The 16,533-nt window shown below is 43.5% G+C and overlaps 1 protein-coding gene across 4 annotated transcripts in view; it reads left to right on the forward strand.

Annotated features, from left to right (window-relative positions):
• Nucleotides 1-14,168, forward strand: part of KDM5A (lysine demethylase 5A) — a 132,341-nt gene extending 118,173 nt beyond the window's left edge. For all 4 annotated transcript variants that reach the window (XM_082254626.1, XM_082254627.1, XM_082254629.1 and 1 more), the window contains one exon: nucleotides 13,022-14,168. In XM_082254626.1, the coding sequence (XP_082110752.1) occupies nucleotides 13,022-13,234 (213 nt within the window). In that variant the 3' untranslated portion in view covers nucleotides 13,235-14,168. The remainder of the gene's footprint in view (nucleotides 1-13,021) is intronic.
• Nucleotides 14,169-16,533: the final 2,365 nt, after the last annotated feature.

Raw genomic sequence — 16,533 nt, forward strand, 5'->3', positions numbered from 1 at the left:
CTATTTGTTTTCAAATGTCCTTAGGCGATGAACCTCTTCTCCTTTTGGAGAGTTTTTTTCTTTTTTAAACCATTTATTTATTTTTTTTTACTTCAGACACGACTGTCAATATTGAACTGCTTATTGTCTGGAATATTTAACAGTTTCTGGATTGGTAACCCTCAAAGATCGTACCCTCACCCCACTGTGCTGGGGCAGCCCTGGCATCTAATGTTGCTTCAGGCACTGGATCTTGTGCTAGGCACTTACTTTGGCACTGTGGTTCCCAGACCCTAAAGACGTCTTCGGTGGTATGTCCAACATGGACAAGGCAACATAGTTTCCCTATCATTTGGACCATTCCTGGCTATACACAATCCACAGTTCTAAGCACACAGGTGCAGGAAGGGATAGATATTCACTTAATTATGTTGCTCTCCATTATACTTGTCTCCAATTACTTTGGCACTTTAAGTGTTTACACTTTTAAATGTGGCTTTTTTTTTCTCCGTCTGTGCTTTGCCCCATAATGGTAATGTAGTTTACTCTTGCTTGATGCACTGCAGGCCACCATATTGCGCAAAAATGTTCACACTATAATTTCTGCATTTCCTGCCACCTTCTGCTAAAGAGACCCAGCAATGGAACATGTTCAGTCCCTTGGTTATAGCAGTTCCTCCATTCCGGACTTGCAAAGCCCCTCTTCCTCTGCATTCATATCATCCACCAGAGGATCCCCTCACTTTAGCAATGGCAGATAGCAAATGCAAGGAAGCTTTGACAAAGGGACCGTTTCCTACGCACTGCTGATGGTCTACAGGAAACTCAAAACACAGACCAAGATGATAGCTGTTCCTTTGTCTTGGAGCAATGTTCTGTTATGAGACTGCTCCCCACATCTGTGTCCATTTCCCTCTCAGACGCATAAATGTGCCCTATCTAACAAAAGCAGATTCTTCTGCCACTATGTCTGAGTTCTTTGGGACACTTTTGGCTCTCCTAGAACCTTTCGGTTTCAAGAGTCCAAAAATGCTACACTGCTTTGTTTCCCTTTACTCTATTCATGAATCAGAGATGGAATCTCCTAACCTGTTTGAGGATGAAATCTAGAAAAAACGAAGGGGACACAGATATTGTAGTAGAAGCTACAGAGGATTTTTTCAACACCTGCATTTTTTTTTAAACACAAACTATGCAAGTCTATTTAGGCAATGGATCCCTTCTAATGTGGGAGATTTTTTTTTTCTATTTTACACCAGTTTTCCAATCCTTTTTTAAATAATATTTCGATCAAGATCAGACTGCTTATTGCCTTATGGATCACTAGCAATTTTCCGGATCCATTACTTTCACTGCTTTGGGCACAGGATCCTACGTAGGGTCTACGGAACTTGAAAATATTATGTAAAGGAATTCTCTTTTTTTTTTTTTTTTTTTGTTTCCTACTTCCTTTTTATGCATTTTGGTGTAATAGAAGCTGCTTGAAACCTAGTGGTGTGGTCTAACTCAACTAATTAAATGCAACTTGGATTTTCAAGTAAAGGAACATTTGATATATACAGGACTGCACATCTCTAGCCTGCTTATGTTGGACACAAGTGTAACTCACCCCTAAGTGGATATATACAGTGTATGTGTGTGTGTGTGTGTGTGTGTGTGTGTGTGTGTGTATATATATATATATATATATATATATATATATATATATATATATATATAATGTGTGTGTGTAATATAAGTTTACATATAGTAGTAGGCTCCGTTCACATATATGCGAATGGGATGCATTTTGAACCGCATCTGATTCGCATGACGTAAATCAATCCAGCTTTCTATGGAGCCAGTTCACATATATGCAGTGCAGCGACAGTGCGAATTGGCTGCCAATTTAAAAAGATTCCTGTGCGTTTTCTGAGCACTGCACATCTGATCAGTTTTGAACACAAATTCGATCCCAAAAAAAAAAAAACAGCCATCCTGGGGGTCCCCCCAAACCTTACTAGATCCTTTAGAGTCTGGTACATATTTTAAGTTAAACCCCACGTTGTTTTTCTTTTTTTTTAATAATTTTTGCGTGTGGTCTTACTCAAAATTAATACCAGACCCTTATCTAAGCATGCAGCCTGGCAGGCTATACCAGGCCCTCAACATGGTGGGGTGCTTTGGGGGTAGGGGGGCTCTGCATCCCCCCCTCCCCCCACCCCAAAGAACCTTGTCCCCATGTTGATGGGGACAAGGGCCACCCTGGCCGGTGGTTGTGGGGGTTTGTGAGCAGGGAGCTTATCGGTATCGGGGAAACGCCCTTTAACAAGAGGACCCCCAGATCCTGTACGCCCCCCCCATCTGAATGAGTATGGGGTACATACTCATTCACCAAAAAATGTCCAAAAAAGATAAATAAAAACAGACAGTTTTTCATAATTTATTTATAGAAAAAAAAAAACATTGTCCCCCGGTGTAGATCCATCATCAATCACGAGGCCCACTGCCACTGTCAACCCGAAAAAAGAAAAGAAAAAAAATCTCTGCTTGCGCCGTCTGCCTGCTCCGCCGTCTGAAAGTTCTTAAATAGCTATGGGGTGGGGCCACCTGGCAACCCGCCTTCGGAGCGTGAGTTTTTTTTTATTCTTTTTTCGGGTTGGCCGCTGGTGTTGTGATTGAGGATGGATCTACACTGGGGGACATTGTTTTTGTTTTTTTTTTAATAAAGGAATTGTCAAACTGTCTTTTTTTTTTTTTTTTTTTTTTTCTTTTAACACTTTTTTTGATGAATGAGTAGAGGTACAATGTACCCCATACTCATTCACATGAGGGAGCGGGATCTGGGGGCCCCCTTGTTAAAGGGAGCTTCTAGATTCTGATAAGCCCCCTGCCCGCAGACCCCCACAACCACCAGGGTTGAGGGGAAGAAGCCCTTGTCTCTTGCGCTACCCCTGCCCCAAAGTACCCCTTCTATGTTGAGGGCATTTGGCCTGGTATGGTTCAGGATGGAGCATCGCTCGTACCCAGCCCCCCCCCCCCCCCTCTTTCTGGCCTGCCAGGCTGCACGCTCGGATAAGAGTCTGGTATGGATTTTGGGGGAGGGGAGACCCCACACCATCTTATTAGTTCAATTTTGACATGCGGTTCCCCTTATAATCTGTACCAAACCCGAAAGGGCCTGGTATTGATTTGGGGGGACCCCCACACCGTTTTTTTTCTTAATTTTTTTTATTGCCGGCAATGTGGGTTTTTTTTTTTTTTTTCCCATTGAGCGGTCAGCAGGGAACCCTGCTGACAGCTGATGAGTCATCTGTTGTTAAGGATGCAGCAGCCGGCTTCACAACCTGCTCCTTAACAACCAGCTAATGTTAAAGACGTCAGTGGGCTCAGGCTCCAAAAATTCACATCTGAACAGCTGCTTTGGAAATTCGCAGTGAAAACTGAGGGAAATTCACACCCGACGTTTGAATCTAGCTTTTAGTGTATTTTCTTGTCAACCAGTTTACCCTGAAGTGTTTTAAAAAAATATTTTCCTATATGATCACCCAGTAAGAGTGCATTCATACACAGCTGTGACCTACGGGAACCATCAAGAGAAATCAGAAGTCAAGCTGCACTGGAGGAAGCAAGCCTGAATCTCTCTTGGGTGGATAACCACAATCCAACTCTCTTAGCCAGTTACATACTGGGAGTGGAAAGTTTCAACGACTGCCTGTGGACATTGTGGCTTCTAGATTCAACAAGAAACTAAATAGGTGTGTGTCCAAATCCAAGGATTCCCTGGCCTTTGCAGTGGATGCCCTGGTGATTGCTTGATCCCTCTTTAGACTGGTGTGTGCATTCCCTCCAGTGAAGCTTCTCCCCCCGACTGCTTCGCAATATAGAGGAGAGAACAGATTTCTTATCACCTGAAATTGGTCCAGGAGAACTTGGTACACAAATTCAGACTTCTGGTAGATGAGCCTTGACCTCTTCCAAACAGATCAGACCTCCTGTCACAATGCAACCCCCCCCCCCCCCCCGTTCAACCCTGCTTCTTGTTCGCAGGCTTTAACCATTTCAATACTGGGCACTTTCACCCCCTTCCTGCCGAGGCCAATTTTCAGCTTTCAGTGCTTTTGCACTTTGAATGACAATTGCATGGTCATGCAACACTATACCCAAATTAAATTTTAATCATTTTTTTGCTAAACAAATGAAAAAAAGACCAAAAATTTTGAAAAAAAATACTGTTTTTCTTGGTTTCGGTTTATAAAATTTTGCACAGAGGCTTCACTGATAAGCCTCACTGAGGGCGACTGATTGGCACTGATGTGGCTACACTGATAATCAGATTATCGGTGTAAACAATGTACTTGCTGTGGTTATGCTGATAACCGACAAGTATATTTACATGTGACCAGCTGTGATAGGACACAGCTGATCACATGCTAAAGGGCTGCTTTGATTGGCCCTTTAGCACGATCTATTTGGACACTGCAGTCACAGAGCGAGCTCGATGCACGCACAAGGGAGGGGGGCGTCCATGGATGTCCTCCCAGAACTGGAGAGCTGCGCTGTAGCCATCTTTCAGCTAAAGCACGATCGGGAACCGGTTAATGGCACTGCTGTTAAAACCTAGGTCCTGAAGGATAGGAACATTACTGATTATGTCAAGCCCACCTTGCTCAAAGTGAGAAAATCTATTTCTCCTAAGATCTACCACTGCAATTGGTAGGCCTATTTTGGCTGGTGCTTTTAGCAGGCACCTCAACACCTGGAAATGCTCTATTCCTCACATCCTCACCTTCTTCCAGTCTGGTCTGGAACAGTGTCTGGCTCTTATTATTCTAAAGGGTTGGATTTCTACCTTATCCATCCTGTTCCAGAAACTTTTGGCTTCACACACTCCTTGTCAAGACCTTTTATACAAGGTCCCCCACTTCAAGCTCTTGTGTCTCCCTGGGATTTAAGTCTAGTACTTTTGATTCTTTAAAGACCTACCTTTTGAGATGACTTGAGATATCCAGCTAGAGGATCTCACCAGTAAAGTGTCCATTACCTCCCTCAGGTGTGTCTCTGAATTGATGGCTCTTTCTTTTACATGGAGATAATGTGATCCTAAGACCCAGGCCCTCCTTTCTTCCCATTGTGGTCTCTTCCTTTCAACACAATGAGGATATTATCCTCCTTTCCCTCTGTTCTGCCCCATAGCAGGCCAAAGAGATCTCACTCCATTATCTGGATGTGGTCCAAGCAATTAGGGTTTACTTTGCTGCAACATATTTTTTTTCCCCCTTTTTGTCTTATCTAGAGATACCAAGAAGGATCGTCCTGCTTTGTCTTACACCATAGCTGGATGGCTCAGGCAGCTCATTTCCACAGCCTGTTTTTAAGAAAGGATTCCTCCCTACTCTATCAGGGCCCACTTCACCAGATCTGTTGATGTTTCTTGTGCCTTTTAAGCATCAACCATCTGTTTTGCAGATCTGCAAAGCCACCACCTAGTCTTCTGTTCATGCCTTCTCAAAGTTTTACTGGATCTTCAAGCCTCTGTTGATGTGAGCTTCAAGGTGCTATAGGCTTTCCTCTGAGTGTTTCAGTTCCGTTGACCCTTGTTTCTTGTGGGTCTGTTTGCCATTGTTTGCTGTAGTGTTGCCACCCTTCTTTTTACCACTTGGATGACCCATGGTCTAAGTCTTGTAATGTGTGATTATGATAATGAGCAATTTGCATTTCATAGTGAATACAGTACAGGGTACAGGTCCTTTCCTTCTGTCTTCTATTTCTCTCTATTGCGTGCTACAAGAGTGCCAGGGCATGGGTGAGGTTCTTTGAAGGTGCACTTGGGAGTGTTGCTATTGTTCACTCACCTAAAGGCAGCAGCATATTACCTATGGTTTTATGTCTACAAGCTCTCTTATCCTGTAATGTACTCAAAGATATAGAAATTATCCTCATCTTTTGACTTTGGTGGTCCAGCCCTGCAGCTGGCTATTGATGCCATTCTGTTTACCAGACTATTGCTAGTTTGGCACAACAGATGGATAGAGAACATGAAGCTGTTTTTGGTGACCCCGTCCTCTTGGAGCAATTGCAGCCTTAGGCCCCTTTCATACAGACAGATCGATCAGGTCTGGTCTGCCTGTCAGTTTTTCAGGTGGATCCTGATCGGACCATCCATTGCGCTCTCTGGAGCTGCGGATGTCAATGGACACCTGCCTACATCCAATGCAATCCTGGCCAATAAAAACAGAGGGATGGGGATCCGTTCCCCATCATTCTATTGGATTGGATGACAGTCAGATGGAAACAAACAACGGTCTGTTTCCAAGTCCATACTGTATTATGTCTCCCACTGGTCATGTCCATGACAGTCTGGGTTCCTATGGAGTAGGTTGAATGACACTGGGAATCGTACAACCTGCAATATGAGCAACAGCCAGTGAAGGAGTAGTACGTGGATGGTTGGGGGGGTGGATACCCGAAACACATGGAATTTAGCTTTAGTGTTAACGGCTAACTTGCTTATTCACTGTCCCTTGTGCTGGAGTTTCTAACAGCGTGTTCTGTTTGTTAACAAGCGGCTTCTGTTCTCTAGTCTCGTGGGAAGGAAATCTGCATTTCATTCCGTCTTTGCGGATTTCCCTTAAAAAGTAATCCTCTTCCAGAATAGACCAGCTTCTCGTGAACTGCTGAGTACCATGGGTTCTGCTGCACTGTATACGAGTGACAAAGTGTTAATTACCATGTGATCTTTTATGCAGCTGCATACATAACTGCCCTTTCAATAGTTAAAACTGACATTTAATCTGCTTATATTTTGCCTTCCCTGGTTCCACCTTTTCCCCCAATAAACATAAGGAACGTTTTTTAGAAAACCTTTCAGTTTTCATTACATTCCTTATTTTAGATCCACTAGGTTTCTCTGCTTTTCTATGCAATGCCGGCAGATCATGGCTGGTGGCAGGGGCCAGCATGGTTGCTGTATATGGCTTCCTGAAACCTCACAGCACTCCTGCCTTGGTACTCCTCTCAAGAGTGCCCAGCCTTGGTACAAACAGGCTGGCTCTGTTCGATTTGCTGCAGTTCTAATTCACACTGTGAACTCTGTGTGCAGTGAAATAGTAAGAATAACAGGGTTCATACGGTCCTGGAAATCCTGGAAGAGTTTTGGAATTTTTAGATGACACTTTCCAGGCCTGGAAAGGTCATGGAAAATTAGGAAACACACTAGGTTTTGGAAAAGTCCTGGAATTAAATTACTGTGGAGGAGCGGGGAGCGACGGGGAGCGGATGCTTAATTATTTTAATTATGTTATGATAATTATGTTGCCCCATACTGTATTTACATTTCGCTGTATTAGCGTCCTTCCGTGTCCGGGGTATGCGCATGCTGTCATTGGCCAGCAGCAGCCAAAGAGATGACCCAATCAGGCAGCGGGGAGGGCCGGCCACGGTTTGTCTGGAGACACTGTGACTGGCTAGCAGAAGCAGTAACTGCCGGGAGATTATCAACCAATGAGGCAGCGGAAGCGTCACTGGAGGGCGGGCTGGCCGCATGAACATGATGATGACGCGGAAGGGGGCGGTAACCGTTTCGGTTACCGCACCCCCACGTCATCACCTTGCTGCTGCTAGCCAGTCAGTGTCTCCAGGCAAACCGCGGCCGTCCCTCCCCTCTGCCTCTGACCTTGTCCTGTATCATGTCCGCAGCCTCTGACCACCTCCTGTATCATGTCCACAGTCTCTGACCACCTCCTGTATCATGTCCGCAGTCTCTGACCACCTCCTGTATCATGTCCACAGCCTCTGACCACCTCCTGTATCATGTCCGCTAAATGTACAGTGTGTGTCGTAAAACGTTTGACATTTCGAACATGGGAGAGGCAGCGCTGTCTAGCCACGCTAAAGGTGCACCAGTCTGCAGCTGCGTGCTTGACAGCTTCCAATCCGATCGCTGGCTTTTTCACCCGTGTGCCTGAAGGGACACCGCCTCCCAGCTGCGGCAGCGGTGCTTCCATCTCATCCACTGTAAAACAAGGGACCATTTTGAGTCATGCTGTATCCAGAAACAAAACCCTAACTGCAGTACTGTACACTTCAAAGATTTGTCATTTATTTTAGTAAAAATATGCTGAGTGTGACATGGATTTTGTTCTTATTTAACATGTAAACATAGACATTTTATGAAACATTAGGTCATGAATATTTACGTGAAGTCATGGAAAAGTAATGGAAAAGTCATGGAATTTTATTGGTGAAAATGGGTATGAACCCTGGAATAAGGAATTTTAGTTTGAGAAAGGAGCCTGTACAATTGTGCAAGAATTGTAGATAAGGCTGGAGTTCAGCTTTAAGAGACTGTTTCTTTATTGTTCATTAGGAGACACAAGGTTAATTCTGAGACAAAAGTGAGTTACACTGCTGACTGCAGGAGATTGAACACTAGTAGACAACGTTGTTGGTCAGCCAGATATAACCTCTGCCACTCCCATCATTCTCTAGTTTTGTGCAAGTGTCTTAGGAGAATTGATGTCTTCACCCTCTGAGAGAAGCAAACCCTTTCCACAAGACGTTTCTTTTTTTTCTATCGGGATCCTTTTTTCAGTCAAGCTTTTACGTTTTCTACAGAGCTAATTTTTTGCAGTTTTGTGGTTCCTTGAGTATCTTCCAGTCTTCTAGGTCTAAAGCCCCGTACACACGTACCGATGGTCGGCTTACAAATGTTCCTCTTTTCTCCCCGGGATGTCGGTGTCTGCTGAAAAGTGCAAAGACAGCACAAGGACAGCACAAGAATTTTGTCCGCCGACTGCAGAAGTGATGTCATGTAATGGTTAACTTTCCCTGTGTTTTCTATTTTCTGAGCATGCCCAGTCTTGCAAATCTGCGGTCTGTCGGCCGAATTGTGTACTGACAGGCGAACAATCGTCCGTTCTGGTGTCGGCATACAAATATTTTCATGTTTGCACGAAAGACTTTTGTCCGCGGATTGTGCGCAGACATCTGTCGGAGGCACCATACTAACACACGTACAATCGGCAGATCCTTCGTCCACCGACGTTTGTATGCCGACGATCGGTACGTGTGTACGGGCCTTAAGCCTCCAGGCTGGTACGCACCTATGTGTTTTATGGTGCTTTTTTTTTTTTTCAGAAACACACTACAGTCCATTTAAAATGGTTTCCTATGGGACACATTCACATTTATGCTTTTTTCAGCAGCTGCATTTTTGTAAAGTGTAATGAACTTTTTGAAACGAAAAACAGTGCATTTTTGGTTTAAAAGACTTTAATGAAGACGCTGCAGAAAAACATGTAGTGCATTTTTGATGCATTTTCTGCCCAACAACAAATTGACCAAAAAAAAGCACATTAAAAAAGGCTTAGAACGTGTCAAAAACACAAAAAGCACTGCCAAAACAGATCAAAAACAAACTGCATAGGTATGAACCAGGTCTCCAAGCCTGTGAGGAAGTCTTCTCCTGGCTTTGCTACCAACTGGACCGAACACATCTCAGACTCATGGGTGAAAGAGTATCCAGGGGCTACAAGCTAGCAGTTCAAACTCTACCTTCACCCCCCCTTCAAGTTGTCAGACCTGCTAACATGCCTGCAAATACAAGGAGACCTCTATGCTTCTCTAGCACGACTTTCTCAGGGAGTTATGGCCATGGTCTCACAAAAAGAAAGTAGGGTTTATCAAACCTATTCGCTATCCCCAAAACAAAAGGGAGCATACACCCTATTCTGGATCCAAAGGCATCTAACATCTTTGAGTGGAAATATGTTGCATTGAATCTTTCCACTCAGTCATCGCTTTCCTCCATCTGTGGGTCTTTCTGGCCTCTGTAAATGTAAAGAATACCTACTTGCATTTCCTCTTCCACGTTCCCTACATTACTTACCAGTTCATTGCCCTTTCCTTCATTCTGTCTTCTGTATGTCAGCCCTTTACCAAGGTGCTAGCGTCTGTGCTTGCTCTGCTTTGTTCACAGGGCATTCCTTAGTGGGATTCCTTGATGACCTTTTGCGGGAACAGTTGGAACACGCTTGTCTGCCAAAGTTTATAAAACTGTTCAGATTCTGCAAAAGTTTGGTTGGGCTTTGAATCTTCAGAAATCAGTGTTAGATACAATGTACAAGCTCACTATCCCTTTTAACAAATCAGCATGTACAATGTATGCAGTAGGTATACCAAACATCTCCTTAACTTGGTTCTTCCTTGTGATAGTGTTTTCTTCCAGGATCATCCAAACTGTTTCTTTTTTTGAAGTCCTGCAAACAGTGTTTCTTAACACATGGTTGTTCAAGTCCTTTCCCTTCCCCCCACTTCCTGTACGTTGTTTCCTGTCCCGAGCTTCACAAACCAGCCCAACAAATTCATTGCATATTTACAGGGTTGACCTTGCTTCTAAAAACAGCACATGTAACTACAATGTTACTGCATATTAAAATGGTTATACAGGCTGAAGAAAAAAGTGGTTATAAAGGTCCCCCCTAATACTTGTGTAAGCTGGATCTCGATCCAGCGATGTGCACAAGACCCAAGGCTCTCCTGGGTCTCTCCCTATTTATTGGCCGCGAGGCAGGAGCCATTGGCTCCCGCTACCGTCAGTCACAGCCAGCTAGGCGGTAGTGGGGGGTCAGTGCTGAGCCGTGTTTTCTGTGCAGAGAGCTGGCTGGGGAGAAAGCACGCAATAGTGCTCCCACAGCAAGGAGCTTGCTATGAGGGCACTCAGCAAGGGGGAGGGGCCCAGAGCACCAATGGGGCGACCAGAGAAGAGGAGGATCGGGGCTGCTCTGTGCAAAACCACTGCACAGAGCAAGTAAGTATAACATGTTTGTTATTTTTTTAAAATAAAAATGTTTCCTTTACAATTACTTTAATGCTATAAAAATCACTAAATATAGCCATAGCAAAACACCCCATGATACACATTACACTAAAATGGTGCAGGCAAATACGTTGTCCTCTAATGAGTACTAAAGAAAACAGGATTTTTGTACTTACTATAAAATCCTTTTCGTGGAACTCATTTAGGGGCACAGGTCCCACTCCTTATCATTCATTCCTACAATACAAGAGCATGATTCTAGTAGGGGGGGGGGGGGTTATGTTTGGCAGACTACCAGTTCTGTCTACTAGTGTCCAATCTCCTGTAAGCAGTAGTATAACCCTCTCTTGTTTCAGAATTTGCCCTGTGTCCCCTTACGAAACACACTGCATTCAGGTAAACTGCTAAATACACACAGTTGAGATAAGTATGGCAATCAGGTAAACCACTAAATACACAGTTAAGATAACTGTGTGGACTGATTTATACTGCCTGTATTTTTTTTTTATTCTTTATTTATGCACACTTCAGATTTTGTTACAATACAGAAACAAAGAACAGCATCCTGACTTGCAACCTTTCATAGCAGAGCAGTACACAAATGTGCCGGCTACAATTGTCAAATTGCAATGTTAAACAGGTCAACAATGACTGTGACAGTCTGAGTTCACATTAACCAAAATATCGTCAGAGGAACAAAATTACCCCCCAATATACTGCCAATCTGTAATTCTGTTCAGATAGCTCACAGTCCAGACACCCCTGCCACATTGCATAAAGACAGGATGGTGACAACATTGTAAATTTTGCAGCTTCCACCAGTTCCCAATAAATTAAAGTGAGAGTAAAAATTGCTTTCCCCATTAACTTTCACACTTATACATGATGATCTGTTGATAGGGTTATCTACAGTAAGAAACTATGGTGTTGGCCTCAAAGGTTAACACAAATAACAGGTGTAGGAGAGGGTACCATCATCCTTACAATTGAAATTGAGGAGAAAGTGTTAGAGGAGCACCCCTCAAGTGCCCCTGATGCAGTAATGAATGGACTATTTCAGTACCCAAGGATTACAATAAAATATTAAAAGGATTACATTTTATTGATCCATAGTTAAAAAGAAAGACGCATGTCCATAGAAGATAAAGTATAACAATTAAAAATTATTTGACAAAGTATTCCTAATATTCCAAGCTGCTGTTTGTTAATAGGATGTAGTTGCTCTTTGGAAGTTTGTGGAGTCCTCTACACCGACATCGCATGTGATTTGCACCGCATTTCTGTGCCAATCACATGGGATGTCTGTGCAATGCCAATTCAGACAGTCGAATTGGATTTGCATGAAAAAGGTGCAGGAACCTTTTTTTCCCCACACTGGAATCAGATCACATGGGTGTTCATACCCATGTGATCCAATTCCCATCCGAATTCAGTTCACACTGCAATCTGTGAACTAATCTGGGGGTGTCCATTAATTTTTATACTGACACCCACAGCGGTTCGCAGAGGGCATTGTGAACTGCCTGCGGGGGAGATGCGATGCAGGAACCTGCACCAGAATCGCGTTGGTTCCTGCATCGCAGTAGTGTGAACCTAGGCTACATTTTTCGTGGTCAAAACCACTTCTTCAGGAGGAATTACACAATTCATCTATAACAGTTTTGTAAAAAATACAGCAATGTAATAGATAAACAAAATAGTTTGTGAGTGTGGTGTATGAGGGGAGGAAAATGTGGCTGCTTACCCAAAGGAGCAGGCAAACTGGACCAGCAAGGATACGGGATGTCTGTACTTTCCCATTTCTGTGGTTTGTAAAGTAAATATTTCTATCCAGAGGAGTAAAGGATCATTGCTTTTTGGTACCAAACTTTAAATGTGTTCCATAGACTTTTAAACAGAATTGGGGTAAGTGCCTGAATTTCATCTGATATCAGCCTCTGGCAGTTCCTGCACAGCATAGGGGGGGGGGGGGGTAGGAAAAAGCAGCACAAGATGAGCTCCTCAGTTTGCTGCTTCTCCTTTCACTCTCCAGTCACAAAGTTGGGTGGGGAATAGACTTGCAAGTGAAAGTACCTTCCCCTGCCAAACCTAGGTGTGCTGCGTGTGTACATCTTGGGACTAGATGGATGAAAATAATATTTGATAGATAAAACCACTCTCATATATATGTATTTAATGTAAACTATTTAGATTTGCTCCTAGTACATGTGTTCCCAGTTTGACATTTCCCTTTGCTTCACACAGGTTGACTGGGTACAGTGCGATGGCGGCTGCGACGAGTGGTTCCACCAAGTTTGTGTCGGCGTCTCTTCCGAGATGGCAGAAAACGAGGATTACATCTGCACGAACTGTACTCACAAAAGAGTCCAGGGACCTTGTCCCCCCTGCCCTCCCAGCCTGAGTTGCCCTCCAGGGTTTCCTATGCCGAGCATCGAGGTGAAACAAGAAGTCAGCTAGCATCACAGACTCCTCTGATGTAGACTTTGGCAGCTCTTCTTTTTCTGTAGCTCTAAAAAGTACCATCCTCTACCTGTGTCTGTAGAGCCGCACATGTTAGGTAGCCCCCTTTCTGCACCGTGTGTTCTTCATAAGGGGAGGCCTCAGACACGGGCAGATTTCCATGGTCAGTTGGAGAAACCCAGTCATCAAACTGTACTCATGCCTTGGGCTGTTTTGGACCCTTTTGCAGGTTGAACTCGGTAGCTTTGAAAGCATTGATGGCTTAACCCAAATCTTTTTTTCTTTTTTTTATAAGTTCGTAACGGTTTCAGTCTCTCCTGAAACTTCTTAAAGCAACTTTTTATAATGAATGCCCATTCCCCACAAACCCGGGCACAATGCACAGGGAGTGTTTGCTCGCTCAGGTGATATTTTAAGTTTTCCTTTATGCTTTTTGTGTGGATGCTGTAACTTGGATGCAGAGCGATAGAGATTGACCATCATTACAAAGAGCTGGATCACTTTCTAAATGCTTCCAACAGTTGTATGTCACCATCATAGTGCAAATCAACGGTTTTGCATCTCATCAAGGAGCTCCTTCACATATGGTTTAATCTTGCCGACGGTGCATAAAGATTGCCGCATGATGATTAGGGCAGGTGGAAGGATTGCAGTAGTCTTTGGTTTCAGAAAAGCCCAAGGAAGAATGAAAAACCTTAGACCTTTCCTGGCCTGGTCTCCCTCCTGAGACTACTGACTGTTTAAAGATTTTCATCCATAGTACAAGATTGTTTGTAAACCGGAGATCATTAAGGAGTCCTTGAAAAGCCTTTTTTCCTTTTGTCATTGTTTTTCCTTTGCGGTATACATATTTTATCAAAAAAGTTGAAGTGAAAAACATTCAAGACTCTGGGTGGATAGATGCGTTATTTATAAAAATTTGGTGAACGTTTGCTTTTGGTTTTGTTAGCTTGAGTAAAAATCTGGCATTGAGAGTCCTTTGGTATTGAGAGACCTGCATTTCGTCATTAAGCGATGGGTGTTTGATTACTGACTGAGAATTTGGTGGGAGCATACAAAAGTTTGATGGGTTCAAAGAGACCCTTTCATATAATAAAATGCTTTCAGAAAAGCACATACATTTAAAGGAGGATGTATATTTTACTTTCTTGCCACCTGCACGGTTCAGCGCTGCGCTGCTGCAAGGAACTGCAACAGAGGATACAGTGGAGACCTGAGGTCCGAGGAGGGTACCAGTAAGATCTGCTGGGGACCACGAAGATCGACACTCCTGGAAGTGTCACTTTCCTTCAGATGTCAGGTTACCAGTTCTCTGCAGCAGTGGCAGGAGAGTACAACTGGCCATAGATCGAAATCCGGCCGGTTCAACAGGGACCAACCGAATTTCAATCCATGTACAGCCACTCCCGCTTGACAGAAGTCGATCTATGGTCCGCTTTAGGTTCCCAGAAATGTGACAGAAAGTGAGTGACAACTGCCTTAGTTGGGATTTCCCTTCACTTTGTTTTGCCCACAGGACAGGATGTGAAGGAATATCTCCCCAATAGATTATAGATGGCGGAAAAAAGTTTTAGATCTAGAGGAAGGGTCTCGCACAAATAAAAATTACCAAAGTTCCCACAAATTATTATGCATGGTATAAAAATAAAATGAGGTGTTATGTGTTGAATGACATTGTTTTCTGCAGCTTTGACTGTCATTACACAGATTAGTCTCTCCCCTCATCACCTCTTCTGTCCTGCAGCATGACATGTTTAATGGTCGCTGCCAGGTCATATTAATTGTCTATGTGTTACATTCCTGTATGTAATGCCAATTAATTACATTGCAGCAAAATGAACAAAAAAAAAAAATGAATCAAGTATGGCCAGCTTAAATTGGCCTATACCAAACTGCTAAACATCCGCTGAGATAACATATCATCTGCACATGGAATGCATTGTTTTCTATGAATCAGACTTTTACATTGTGAGTTAAGCAGGAAGCAAAGTTTGTGTATAATGAGTATATGTGTCAGCCCCATGTACATATAAAACTATAAAACTTACAAGCCTAAACTCACAATGGTAAGATAAATATACCTCTCAAATTCCTAACCTAGATGTCAAAGGTTGAGTTAACTTAAAAATAAATGCAGTATAGAAAATCCAAAGAGTGTACAAGTACACAGTACATACGGCGCTCCTAGGAGAAGTGCATAGTCCCTTGGTCTGTTGGAACTTTCATCTGTATCTGTCGACCATCAGCAGGGTAGAGGTATGGATGAGACAACTGGATGGATGAACAGGAGAAGGGACCAAGACTGGAACCTCTGCAGCTCCCGCAGAAGATCTGGGTAGATCACTTCAATGTGGAAGAAAACCAATAGCAGGGTGCTGAGGTCGGTATCAAATAAAAACACTTTATTCAAATAAGCAGCACATTTACATAGAAATTAGCATGAAACAGCATGGATAGGGAACACCTGGGACCAAGCAGCTGTAATCAGTGTAAGGCTGCAAACATCAATAAGCAAAACACAGACTGAGGATGACTGGCAGTCAGCCAGCTCCAAGTATGGGTATTGGCAATGGCGTTCTAGGCTGCACACGAGGATGACAGCTGTCAAAATGCCTGGTGAATGTTGGGAGAGGGGGTTTGCAAGACGCGTTTCCGGGGACTTGCCCTCTTCTTCAAATGCATTGACAGTGAAAGGAAGTGATGGACTTATAAAGCCAAAATGGCAGGAAGGGGAGGAACATGGGAGGGGAAGGAGGGAGAAAGCTGAACTGCTCTATAGAGCTAGAGGGGCGAGGAAAGTGGGAGGGGAGAGAAAATCACAGAAGACATAACTGAGCCATTACTCCTTGGCTTACTACTGGAAACAGGGAGTAAAAAACAAAAACGTGAAATAAAATTATTGTTTTTTTCTGCCTAGTCAGGAGTAAGGACCTAGTTCCTTGCTTGGGATCTCTGGCCCTAGCTATTTTTTTCTTTTTAAATGGAATTTTTTCCTTTTACTATTTTGTTCCTGTGAGAATCAACTATCAACTGCCGGACTGGGCGATGAACTGGATAATCTAGATCATAGGTGTCCAACCTTTTGGCTTCTCTGGGCCACATTGAGTGTAGAGAAATTTTCTCGGGCCGCATATAAAATATATACTACAGTTAAGGTATATAAGTAATAAAACGCCACCGCGCCCTTCCCGCATGCCCATCCAATGCAGCCTCACAAGTGCATGCCCATCCAATGCATCCTGATCAGTGCCCATCCAATGCAGCCTCACAAGTGCATGCTCATCCAATGCAGCCTG

The sequence above is a fragment of the Pelophylax lessonae genome (assembly GCF_965119305.1).
Source record: "Pelophylax lessonae genome assembly, chromosome: 4".
Taxonomy (NCBI): domain Eukaryota; kingdom Metazoa; phylum Chordata; class Amphibia; order Anura; family Ranidae; genus Pelophylax; species Pelophylax lessonae.